Genomic DNA, 13204 nt, shown 5'->3' on the forward strand with positions numbered 1-13204 from the left:
CATTTTCAGTTTTTGCAAATTACTTATGGAGAATGTTAAGCAAATGACCCCCCCCACCCCACCCTTTTTAGGTTAAGATAGGTAGTTTATAAATTTTCCTAGGAAGCTATGAGTGATTTCCAAAATGACCCATCTCTGCCATAGCACTCTGGTAAACAGTGGTTACTCTGCTAGTAACTAGTTTTACTACAGTTCTTATTCTGCTGTCCTGGGGTAAGTGTTAAATTACACTTCTTGAGTACCTTTCATCTGAAAAGCTGTAAATTCATTATAAATATATTTAAAATACACCAATGTATGAAACCCTCCTTATGCTTATGTCACTAAAAGTATGTCGAGGATATATTTACCTTGATGGAAAATCAGACACATACGGATTCTAGCATATGAATGTGGCCAAATTTTTTTTAGTCTCTTTGAACCTCAGTTTTATAAAACAGAAATAATAGTAACAGTGACTTTGTGGGGAATATTATGTGAATGAATGATTAATGTTTGTAAAGCCCAGAAAATTCTAGTTGTTTTCTGTATCCTTCCTTCCTTCCCTTTTTTTTCTTTTAAAAGTTTGTTTATTTTGAGACAGAACAAGCAAGGGAAGGGCAGAGAGAAAGGGAAAGAGAGAATCCCAAGCAGGCTCTGTGCTGTCAGCACAGAGCCCCATGTGGGGTCCAGTCCCACAGTTTGTGGATTGAAGCTGAGCTGAAAACAAGGACTGGATGCTTAACTGACTGGGCCACCCTGACACGCCCCCCCATCCTTCCTTTCTTAAAAAAAATTTCTTTGTGGGGCGTCTGGGTGGCTCAGTCGGTTAAGTGACTGACTTTGGCTCAGGTCATGATCTCACAGTTTGTGAGTTCAAGCCCCACGTCAGGCTCTATGCTGGCAGCTCAGAGTCTGGAGCCTGCTTCGGATTCTGTGTCTCCGTCTCCTCTTCATACTCTCTCTCTCTTAAAAATAAATAAACGTTAAAAAAATTTTTTTTTAAATTTCTTTGAGAGTGTGCATGCACGGGAGGGGCAGAGGGAGAGAGAGAGAATCTTAAGCAGGCTCCATGCCCAGCTCAGAGCTTGACGTGGGGCTCGATCTCACAACTGTGAGATCATGACCTGAGCCGAAGTCAAGAGTCAGATGCTTACCTGACTGAGCCACCCAGGTGCCCCAAAATGTTTTATTTAAAAAAATTTAAAGTGATACACAACTTGAAAAATCAGATAAAATAGAAGTTTTGTAATAGATTGTAAGCTCTCCTATTGGACTCAATCTAATTGATGCTTCTCCTGTCACCTTTCTCCCATCTGCCTTCCATCTTCTGGGGATTTGTTGAAAATTCTTATTCATTACAAGTTCTTGGCTCCCTCTTCTACTCTCTTCCCTGTTATGGCAGGGATAGGGGTGGCAGGCAGGTTTACAGCATTTCATTCCTTAGTCATCACTGTAATGTGTCTCTTTGGGTGGATGTGGAAGGGAGGGGGAGGTATATGCTGACTCTTCCTTGACCTAGAAGCCCCTCATCCCAAATTCCAAAAATGATTGTTTTCCTTTATTAAAAATATCGTTACTGTTTGTTCAGTGCCAGGGAAATTGTGGTGTCTCTGCCTCCATGGAGGTTAGAGTCAGAGGAGGATCTAGATAAACACTTGTATACAGTGCAGTGACAGGGGTCTTAGAGGGTGCCGCTAGGATTAAGTGTCTTCATGGTTACAGAAGTGGAAATAGAATGAAAACTCCTAAATTAATTGTGAGGACTCAAAATTCCTTTTCTTTGGCTTCCTCACTGTGTAAACTTTCCTCCTGCCCCTGTAACGCATGTGACACAGCTTTCCTGATTGCTATACCTTCAAAGAAATGGGAGCTTGGCTCTGTGGTTTAACTTTTCTCTTGCTTACTTGAGCTCCCATCATGTTCTATTCTCCTAGAGCTGGGTTACTAGCTGGACCACTTTCCTCATATGTTTCTGACTCTTGTTTCCCAGAGCTTATAAAGTTTTGGGGCCCATTTCATACTTGAAGTGTATAATTTATTGTTTCGTTCTGGCTCTTGTTTTGCTTCACCTCTTTAGGTCATTTGGCCTTGAACCCTCCACTGTCATAATTTTTAACACTGACCTAATCAGTTGGGAGAATTTCAGATCCAAGACTTGTGCTAAGAATTTGAATACAGCCAGGAGATTCAGGGAGCAGGTGAGGCTAAGCAACTACCCAGTCTTTTTACCAGCAGTTTCTCTGTGGTGATTAAGCCGTAGGTCAGCTGAGGATTTTCACTTCCCCCTCTCATGGGCCTTATACCAAGACCACTGTTTCTGGAACTGTTCAGGAATGATGGGATCCCTCTGGAGATGCTCTCTTCTCGGGTGATACCACTTCCAGAGCAATATTGCTTTCCCAAAGTGTTCTTTCCGGTTACTCTCACTACAACAAAACAAGCCTCATCAGTGAGCAATCACTAGAAATAATTCCCATACAAAATAGTAAGCCAGTCTTAGTTGTAAGAGCTATAATTGTGATGGTTTCAAAGGTGATTTTTCCTCCAAAGTTTATGCTCTTAACATCAGCTGGAATATTTCAGTCTAATAAACATCTCAGGTGATTGCAGATAATCCTTGGATCATAGTCATGAAGACTCTGGCATGGAACATTTGATATAATCTGAGAATTACATCTGTTTGTTTAACCTTAAAAGAAAATGTCTGGCCCTGAATGGTAAGGCAGCACAGAATAGTTGGAATGGTAAGGCTGTGGCATCAGACTGACTTGGGTTTAAAACCTCCTGCCTCATTTGTAAGCCCTGTGACCTTGGCAAGTTAATTAACCTCTTTGAGCCTCTTTTTACCCAACTGTAATGTGTGAATAATATTTGTCTCTTAGGGTTGTTATGAGGATAAATGAAACAATTGTAAGTGGAATACATGACACATGTTAGATGATCAGTGGATATTTATAAAACAACTTTAGACTTTCCTACAAAATAAAAGGTTTAGCTAAGATAATCTCTAAGGTTTATTCCAGCTTTAATAACTCTTAATTCTCTGGTTTTCTTTGTATAAAATTAGTAAAATGTGTATTTTAAAGATCTATAACTGCAAAGTCCTTGGTTGTCATGAATTACTGCTTGCAAAATGTCCTTTGCTGGATACAGACATTTAAAAAGTCACCAGAGAAGGCGTTGTACCAGATAGCGCCACAGTTCTCTTAGCTAAGCTTGTTTCATTATTTCAGTCATACCAGACTCTCCTGGGGATTATGAAGCTGAGTCACCATCCCCACCTCCTCCTGCTTCTCCACCTCCTGAACCAGTGCCTAAGACTGAACCAGAGCCTCCTTCTGTCAAGGTAAAACTTTACTGGGATGGTTGCCTTTCCATGTGTCTGACCTCCCAAGGACCTGAAACTATGCTGAACCGGCCACTGCTGTATAGTCCAGGGACACCAGTAGATGGCTCTTTTCTCATTCCACTCTCTGTAGGTACTACAGGATGGACATTCCCTCTCCTCACCTGCGGTGAGAGCTCAGCTATAGGGCGCATCTCAGGAAGGTTGCAGAGGTCAGGCCTGGGAGTGGTTTTGTTTTTCATGACCTCCAGCATCAGGGCTGCTGTGTTACCCAACTCCTATTGGAATTTTGCAAAGTAAGGTCTTGCCTGCATCAGAGCAAAGTTTGGGAAATAGAGTGAACAAACAACTTACGCACATTTGTTGTTCTTCAGAAACTCTTCTGGAAAAGGGAAGGGTGAGAGAAGCTGGCAATAAATGGGGGAATATAGTTCTGAATGGTCTTCAGCTGCATCTTGTCTATTAGTGTAGATAATGAAGAGTTGAGAAGAAAGGTGCTAACAAGGTTTTTTTTCCTTTACAACTATTAGTTTTCCTTTAATTCATTGTATTAAGACTGTCATTTAAATTTTGCACTAATTTCCTCATTAGCTGACAGGAAAATGGGATGAAAGACCACTGAACATAAAAGGAAATTGGTATTAGTAGTATCTGTGTGAAACTAAATTAGACAAGGGTAATGTTGCAGCATCAAGGCTAAAATAGCAAGTATCTACAGCAAGGGTACATGCCACGGACCTCTCATCTGATTTAGCTTTCCTGTGTGCTTCCATAATGTCTGCCACAGCCCTCCATTAAAGCCCTTACCACAGTGGATTGCAGTGGTCTGTCTCCTTGCTTCTCTCATCCGCTAAGGTCCTTGTCCTATTGGTCTTTTTAACCATGGTGCACTGCTTACCAAAAGTTTGTTGACTGAATGATCACAGTTATCTTATAAGCATTAAACATCAAGCTTCCATATATAGGAATGTAAACTTGTCTGTATAGTAGGACTGGTCCGTAAAAGGAAATGGATAGAGTTTCACATTCAACTTTTTATCATCATGGAATATTGGAGGGTGATTATTGTAGATTAAAAAGCTCTTGTTATTTTTCTCTATAGAGTCATTGATCAACTGAATGTTGTAACCTCTGATCTTCCTGTGATCTTTTAGAGCTCAAATGGAGAAAAAAGAAAACGAAAACGGGTGCTGAAGTCTAAGACCTTTGTGGATGAGGAAGGCTGCATAGGTAAGAAGAGTTTCTGGCTCCGTGATCTCTTACAGAGCAGTGTGCTTCAAACTTGAATGTGCACATGACTCACGCCAAACATGGCACGCACCCTGAGTAGCAGAGTAGAGAACACTACAACGAAAGGCAGAACATGGGTTCTTGTTTGGACCACATCCTGTAGAAATAAGCTTTGAGGTCTTGGATAAAAGTCCTGTCACCTCTGGTAGGGAGTTTCTTGATGTATGGAATGGAGGTAAAATATCCATTTTGCCTATATGTGGGATTGTTGTGAAAATTCAGGTGAGGTAACGTTTAAAGGCACTTTCGATATGGAAACCATAATACCAACATAAAATGTTGTTACGGACATTGAGAAACTTTTTTTTTCTAGAATGGTTGTTTTATACATTTGAACAGTGGAAAGGAAGCCCCCACTGATGATTAGACTCTGAAGAGAGTGTCAAGAGTCTTCTTGGTATTTTGTCCCATCTCTCCAGAGGGGTTTGACTCTTCCAAATCACTTCATGTTTCCCATTTGTAAGTCATGTTAGATAAAAACGTGTGCTTTTTATGGTGACCTAGAGGGGAATTAGAATTTAGCTTTTCAGTTATTTATAGGTTGAATTCTTCAGCCATGTTTAAGCTTGTTCTACCCTTCCACAGTTGACTCAAACTTCTGTGGGGCTTTCACACTTGCAGGCCAATAGGATGCTCTGATCCTGGTACTTTTTGTGTTTACAGAGACTTGTGGGCTTAGTCTTGGAAACCTCCTGTTAGTTGGATAGACTATAATTGTAGTTTCTCCCTTCCTGTGGCACCTGCTCTCCTAAAGAAGTATCTTTTCCCTTTCTTGACTCTCCTTTTCTGGTTCAAACTTTCATCTTAAAAAGATTGATCAATTCTGAAGAATCTACTTTTCCTAGGTTGTGTGGTTGTTAGAATAAGTGCAAACCCTGTCCCATTGTTCCCTACCTTCCACTCCTCTGAAAAGGCCTCTGCCATTTTTTTTAAAGATTTTTTTTTCAATGTTTATTTTTAGGAGAGAGCATGCCGGTGGGGGAGGGGCAGAGAGAGAGGAAGACACAGAATCCAAAGCAGGCTCCGCACTGCCAGCACAAAGCCCTATGTAGGGCCCGAACCCAGAAACCAGGAGATCATGACCTGAGCTAAAGTTCAGTGCTCAGCCAGCTGAGCCACCCAGGCACCTCAGGCCTGTGCCATTTTAATTGTAGCATATTATCGGGGAATAAAATTCCTTACACTGGAAATTGGTCTTTTCAGTGCCAAATTTTTTGTGAGCCTATGAATTCTGGACTTTAAGTTAGGGTTGTTTTTTTGTATTTTGTTTTGTTTGCTTTCAGTCTTCTAATAGTGTGTTTTCAAGCCTTTTGGTTTGACTAGTGGTGATAATATGTGCATTTACTATTGAAGTTCTTACTTTTTCTTTGTTTTAAATTTAAGAGGACAAAGGCATCAGTGCCAGTTTTTCCCTCCTTCTACCCCAAAAGAAAAATGTCAGATATATCATTGTGAGCATTTACTGGGAGTTTGTGGCTAATTACCTGTTGCTTTGTTCAAAACACAGTACTCAAGTTTTGGCCAGGTATGGGATGTGGACTTTTTACACTCCTGTCTCCAGACAGGACTATTAAGAGCCTTGGATGCAACAATGAAAACCGTGCTCACATAGCACTTTTTTTTTTTTTTTAAGGTTTGTAGTCCAAGCTCAACCTAATGAATCTTGGCTCCTGTTACCAACAAAGGAGTTGTGCTTTCCTTTCTGTTTGGACTGTTCCAAATGTACCAGCACAGGGGGATTGTCCTGTCCTATGCTGGATGAGAGCTGGTCTGGGGGTTTTCAAAACTGATCTTTCCTTTTCTGTGACTTTGCTTCAGGGACTGGGGAGTTGGGCCCCTGAGATTAGTGTGGGGTAGACTTTTGGACAAGTTAGAATTCTAACAGCAAAACATTGAGTGGAGAATAATTCTGATGTTATCCATGTAAACTGGGCTCTTTTTTTTTTTTTTTTAATGGCAGCCCAGAAAAGTTGCATGTTACTCAGTTAAAATAAAGGTTCTGTATCTTTAAAGTTGAAATCTCCTTTGTCTTACAGTTTGAAGTAACTAAAGCTTTGAATATAGAAATCCTTCTTTTAGCTCTTGAGGTATACTCAGTGTGCTGCTGAAGAAATTTTGTTGGTGTTGCCCTGACTGGTTTTAACTCCCCCAAGCAATGCATTGCACAGAATTGGCAATGAGACAACCAGTGGTTTCAGTAATAAGTAATGAAATAATGAGCTAATTGATGTTGGAGTTTTACATTATAGACCTGCTGCCATTTGAATACAAAGTATAGCTTATGAAGGAGCAAGTTTTATACCACCAACTAGTAGTAAGTTGTTTCTTTTCTATGTCTGCATATAGCTCTTCAGACTTCCCTAATTTGAGATATTGAGTAAATAGCAGCTCATAAGTTTGTTCCAATAATCCAGTTGCATAATGCGTTTCAAGTTGCCGATGAGATTGGGCTAGTGTTCAGGGATCATAATTGCTGAACTAATAGGTATGCCATGGGAATTCCCTAAGTACCTTAGAGCAGCATTTCTCAAACTTCACATTACTTGAAGATCTTGCTAAAATTCAAATTCTGATTCAGTAGGCCCTCAGGTAGGACCTGAAATTCTGCATTTCTAATAAAATCATGGGAGAGTCTAATGCCTCTGGTCTGTGGAGCACAGGTGAGTAGTAAGGCCTTTGAGAACACTTTATATATGTAAATATATATATCTACATATATATATTTAAAGCTTCTCAGTGATTTGTAGCCTCTAAGTTGATAGGAATCAGCAAAGTGAATTCTAGGCTCTTAAAAGTAATGACAAATCCTAGGAACTCTTAGTGAGGGAACCGTTAATTATGTACCCTTAATGGGATTAGATGGGTATGGTGAAGGAATGCTCTACCGGCAACAGACCTCCAGCATGGCTTTGCCATTGTGAAGGGAAAGACCAGCATTGATGGGTACTTGCTAATAAGATCACTAGGTGCATCCATACCTTCTGTGAGGCAGTGTTACTCCCATTTTACAGGGGAGGAGAGAACAATGATTCTCAAGGTATAGTCCCCAGACCAGCAGCATCAGCATTCCCTGGGAACATGTTAGAAAAGCAAATTCTCAGGTCCATCCCTCACCTACTGAATTTGAAGCTCTGGAATTAGAGTTCGGCAATGTTTTAATAAGCCCTGCAGGTGATCCTGATGCACATCAAAAGTTTGAAAATTTATAAATGGCAGACTACATATTAGTATGCAGATATAGTTGATTTCAAAGCCACTGCCTCTGGAGTAGTTTGTTCTTAATCGCTAATTAAGTGCTTAAAACTATTATTGTTCTTTAATAGGACAAAAATGTTCTTTAATCGTTTGAGCATTTATGATGCATATTAGGTTACTGTGTTCAGCCAAGAGGAGATGTTTTCCTTTACTCTTCATCTTCCTGCTGCAACCGGGAAAGCTGAGAAAGAATGTAGATGTTGGTTATACAGCTGCTGCAGCTCTCTAAAGTCACAGGAAGGTGGCATTGTACTGTTTCTCATGATTGGTTTGTGTGCTGCAGTAATACTGAATAGACCCTCATCAGTTCTGTGACATCATTGTTGGAAGTTATTGTCTGTGCCTATGCCCTTTTCAGCTTCCTTATACTGACTGCTCACTGGTAAAATTATTTTCAAAGGGGGAGGGGGTCAGTGAATTTTATTGGTATAAGAAAAGGCAAAAGTATGCCTTTGGTTGATAGGGCATTAAGAGAATTGGTAACTTTGTTTCTCATTTTATCATTGTCTTAAAACAATCAAGTTTGTTATATGATTGAGTTTGCTTGGGGCAGTTATCTTCGCAATGCAGACCACTAGTAAGTGTTGGGTCATTTAGAACTAAGAACTGAAAAATTGAGTAATCTGCAATTCTTGTATTTTGGATGTGCAGAGAGTGAGTGGGTGATGTCAGGATATAGCCAGCCAGGAGGGCCCCTGACTGTGAACCTGGTTAGACAAGATGAAGACTGGCAAATAGAGCAGAGATTAAGATCCAGAAAAGCAGCAGTGGAAGGAAATAGGCAGGCACTGTGGGTCAGGGAAGTGAGATTGAAGAAGTCAGTCAAAGCGTGGAGGTAGAAGTGGGTATTTGAGATACAGACAGTTCAATGTAGAGTTCAGGAAGTTAGCTAGCATTGACCAGGACCCAAATGCAGAATTTGGGCAAAAGGCATGGGACATAGCAGTGAGACAGTAAGGGTAAATGTTGGCTCTGAGCCCCAACTAGACACTGTATGAGTTTAAGATAAATAGTTCCTATTGGTGGCCTGATCTGATCTCCCAGTGGGAGAAGGCTCCAGTATTAGGTGAGCTGATCAGAGGGTCTCCCTTGATCAGAGGGTCTGAAGGAATTGGAGTGAACAAGACATCTCATTCTCTTAATAACAGTGTTCTAAATGACTTGACCCACTCCTTTCCCATTTTTTTTTTTATTCTGCCAGTGACTGAAAAAGTCTATGTGAGTGAATCCTGCACAGATAGTGAAGAGGAGCTTAAGATGAAGACCTCCTCTGTACATAGACCCTCCGCCATGACGGTGAAAAAAGAACCCAAAGAAGAACGAAAGGGCCCAAAGAAAGGGACTGCTGCTCTGGGCAAAGCCAACAGACAAGTATCCATTACTGGCTTCTTCCAGAGGAAGTGAACTGCCATCTCTGTTAGTTCAGAGACGTGGAGTGGTCAAGGGAGAAGACCAAGACAGACAGACTCTCACTTACTGTGTAAGTTCATCCTGTGCCTCACCTTGCCTGTATCAAAAGACTTATTCCATCCTGTGAGGTTTATACTGTTTCTGGTTTTTAACCAAAGGGAAATCACCTGGAAGCAAGAGGCAAAAGAATATTTAAGAAGCTGTTGTGTTTTAAGGACATTTTTTTAAGCACAATCTTGACCTGTTCTGGAGAAGAATTCACTCCAAACATAAATTGGAACAGGTTTCAGAATTATCACTGAAGCCATTTAGTTGCTAATTCACTGGTCCCTACCCAATCCTGTGTCCTGAGCACTTATGGCTCAAGAAGTATTCTTCTTTGTTCCTTTGTATTCTGTGGACTTGTGTGGGTCTTCATTTATCCCTGAATTTTACTGGCTGTGTTTACCACTCTCCCCATAATCCCTTCCCCACTACCATACTTCTATGTGAAGCCATTTTCGGTAAGTCTTTTAAATCTTTGTTGGACTAAAGGCTGAAACAAAAATCTCCCTATAATCCTCTAATCCTCTCTTCCTCCGTTATAAAGTACACTGACACCTGGCTACAGACCAGCACATTGCTTATGTTCTGCGCCTTTCACAAAAGCTCTCTCGACCTTCACTCGCAATTAGTAGGTAGGGAAAAGCCTCAGGCAGAGCACAAATAGAAATGTAATGATGTATTCAACTCCACCAGAAATTACTTAGTGTCAGCATTGACGATAGTAGAGGCCTTGCCATGTTGCTGACACAGGGCATGTTTTACGCTGCTCTTTGTGATTTTTGTCTCCTCCTCTCTCCCTTTCCCACTGTTAGTACCTAGAGAGTGAAACCCAGGCAATGAAATGGAGGCTAAAAAGAGAAAGCCTTTTCTGTATGCAGGGTACAACAGTTAAGAAAAAGTTCTCCTTCTCAAGGAACCTGAATGTTCAGAAACAGCAATTTTCCAGGAAAGTAACAAGGAAGAAATAAAGCACACATTTTTATACAGATGTTGCTCCTCTGTATTTTAACCCTCCCATTTGCCTAAAAGTATAGGCTGCCCAAGAAAGGTGGAGAGACTGAGTTGTTAGTAGGACTAAACAGCAAGTAACACATTCTCATTTGTTGCTTATGGAAAATCATCTATTCTATTGATAACTTTTAAGTGATTTTCATGATAGCTGGACAGTGACCTTGGTGGGTCGAAGTGGTGAGGTAGTAATCTGGTACAGTGAGCTCTAGGGAAAGAACAGAGGCTCATCTGCTGGCATGACTCACAACTGACAGACGAGGGATGTCTGACTTAGCCTGCGTATGTCATGATGCAGTCAGCATCCAGTAAACCTACTGTTTAAGGTTAGGATTCTAACTGACCTTGGATTCATACGAACATATTTAGCAGCCATCATCCAGGCCTCTCCAGCCAGGCACCCCATGGACTTGATTGAGACCAGAAGTTTGGGAGATGAGTCCTGGCATTACATCTAGGACTTGAGAAGGCAGACGCTTTGTGCCATAAGCAGAGTAAAGGTTGACGTATTCCACAGCCCTCTTTCTTTTTAAAATGTAAAAGGATGGAAAGCCTGGACTTACCTTTACAAAAAACCTCTGGAGAATGATCTTTAAAAAATTTTTTTAATGTTTATTTATTTTTGAGAGAGAGAGGGAGGGATACGCAGAATCAGAAGCAGGATCCAGGCTCTGAGCTGTCAGCATGGAGCCCAACGCGGGGCTCAAACCCACGAACCGTGAGATCATGACCTGAGCCAAAGTCGGATGCTTATCCAACTGAGCCACCCAGGCGCCCCTGGAGAGTGATCTTTTAAATGGTTATTTTTGTCATTGCCTCTAGTAATTTTTCTAAATAAGAATTGGAAAAATTAAAAAAGCAACAATCTAGTTTTTTGTTTTTTGTTTTTTTAATTCTGCTGGGCTCTCTATTGAAACTGAATTTTGAATTGGAAAACTCCAGTGGTAGTTGGAGTTCCATCTTTGAAAGGATAATGCAAATCCTGTGATCACCACACCCAGTATGCTGCCTGAACTCAGCTGTCTGCAAGGCTTAGGAGGGAGGGAGTGGTGGCCTTTTTTTTCTTATACAAAACTTTACCATGTTATCCACATGAGTTAAATAAATTTGAGAAGTTGTTTTAAAACAGTGCTTCAAACTGAATGTCTGATGAGTCTGTTATTTGACAGGACGGCAGCAGTGTGTGCAATTATTCAAACTCTGAACAGGAACAAGGCTGGTTTTCAGTTCATATTGTTAAAACTGCACACCCATAGTCTGAGATGAACAAGTCATTTGCTGCCTTCATCATTTTTTCAACCCAGTGGGAAACCTTAGTTTCAGCCAACATCATTTTTTAGTTCATTTAGGAGAAAATGTAGTCCTGATCTTGCACATTGTGTTAGTTTGGCTTCATCACTTGCTAGCCATGTGACCTTGGGCACATTTCTAAGCCTCAGGTTCTTTGTCAAAATAGAGCTAAAACGAGTTACCATAGATTGTCAAGACTGAAGAAGCGTATACATGCAGCCTAAATTTGGTGCACAGTTGTAGCACATAGGTGCTCTACAAATGGTGGCTTCCTTCCTGCTGTGAGAAATGCAGTCAGCCACCAACTTCCTGAAACATTTTCAAGGATATGAGCCAGATGTTCTACTTTGAAAGTCGTCATTCTGGCGGGAAATGTGATCAAAGGTGGAAGATACTTGTTCTATATTATGAAAAATTTTAAAGAGAGTAGATACTTTTCTATTGAAACAAACTGAGGTTCATTGATGGCTGTATTTACTATACATGAAAATACGTTTGTCAACTCATGTGTCAGGCCTCTGACCTGGACACAAGAGGATATAGGTAGCATCCTAGAATTTAGCACTTGTCTACAGGCTCTAATGGAAGAGACAAGCCACTAAAATGAAATTATAACATGATATGGTGAGTGCAGTGACAAGTAAGCACAGGGTTCTCTGAGAGCTCATAGGAGTGTGGGCATTCTTCTTGGAAGAGAGAAAGCTAAGTGGATATTTGAAGGGTGAGTAGGATTTTACTCCAAAGAGAAATGGAAAAGATTTTCCAGGTAGAGGAACATGGCTTTGGGGGGAAATGGACAGTAGACTTTGGGAAAAGGGATGAAATGTATTGAGAAATGAAGTCGGGTCCGGCTAAGGAGTTTGGATTTTAATGTAAAGACTGTGAAGACCAACTGAAAAATTTTAAGAAGAATAATAACATTAGAAGTTGATTCTCATTTAAGAGGGCAGCTGGCATATTCTTTAATTTTATGTGCCATATAGTATTTCTGCCCATGCATGTACATTGTATCCTACTTCTAGTGCTATTAAAGTTTTAATGGGATTAAAAAATGTCACAGCTAAAACAAGGCTGCTTCATTCTGGCAGCCAGCATAGACAGTTGCAGTATTTCCCTCGTCTTCCCCTATCGACACAGATTTCTCTTGCAGAAGGCTTTTCAGTTTTCCGAAATTGATTTCAAAAATGGGGTAGTTCTCAGACACTCTCAAAGATATGTGCCTCCACTCACCTCCCTGAAAAGAACTGAGGAGGGGAGGGAGGACGGGTGGAACAGTTCTATTTCTTTTCTATCTTTGTTTCTCTAAGAAGACATTAGTTATTTTACAGGAGAGAGCTGAAGAGAAGGGCCATATAAGGAAACTAAATAGTTTCGCCAGGACATGAGTAGAATGAGTGCATAATAATGTATTTGCCAGAAACGTACTCTGTGTCAAGACTCGTTTTGGTAAACTTGTTTCCTTTCATTGGTTCCGGGATCTAGTATGCTGTAATGCAGCTTTTTACCACCATGAAACATTCTGGGGCTGCCTCGTTTTGTTGTGAGAAGGCAGTATTGCTTTCTGAATTATTGCCCTGG

General features: G+C 40.7%; 1 protein-coding gene across 3 annotated transcripts in view; it reads left to right on the forward strand.

The window, feature by feature from the left end:
• The window catches only part of POLD3 (DNA polymerase delta 3, accessory subunit), a 53062-nt gene extending 41588 nt beyond the window's left edge, over nt 1-11474 (forward strand). For all 3 annotated transcript variants that reach the window (XM_086678303.1, XM_086678304.1, XM_086678305.1), the window contains 3 exons: nt 3216-3328; nt 4483-4558; nt 9075-11474. In XM_086678303.1, the coding sequence (XP_086534429.1) occupies nt 3216-3328; nt 4483-4558; nt 9075-9277 (392 nt within the window). In that variant the 3' untranslated portion in view covers nt 9278-11474. The remainder of the gene's footprint in view (nt 1-3215; nt 3329-4482; nt 4559-9074) is intronic.
• Nucleotides 11475-13204: the final 1730 nt, after the last annotated feature.

This window comes from Puma concolor, chromosome D1 (genome assembly GCF_028749965.1).
Source record: "Puma concolor isolate L17-30 chromosome D1, mPumCon1.1.hap2, whole genome shotgun sequence".
NCBI lineage: Eukaryota > Metazoa > Chordata > Mammalia > Carnivora > Felidae > Puma > Puma concolor.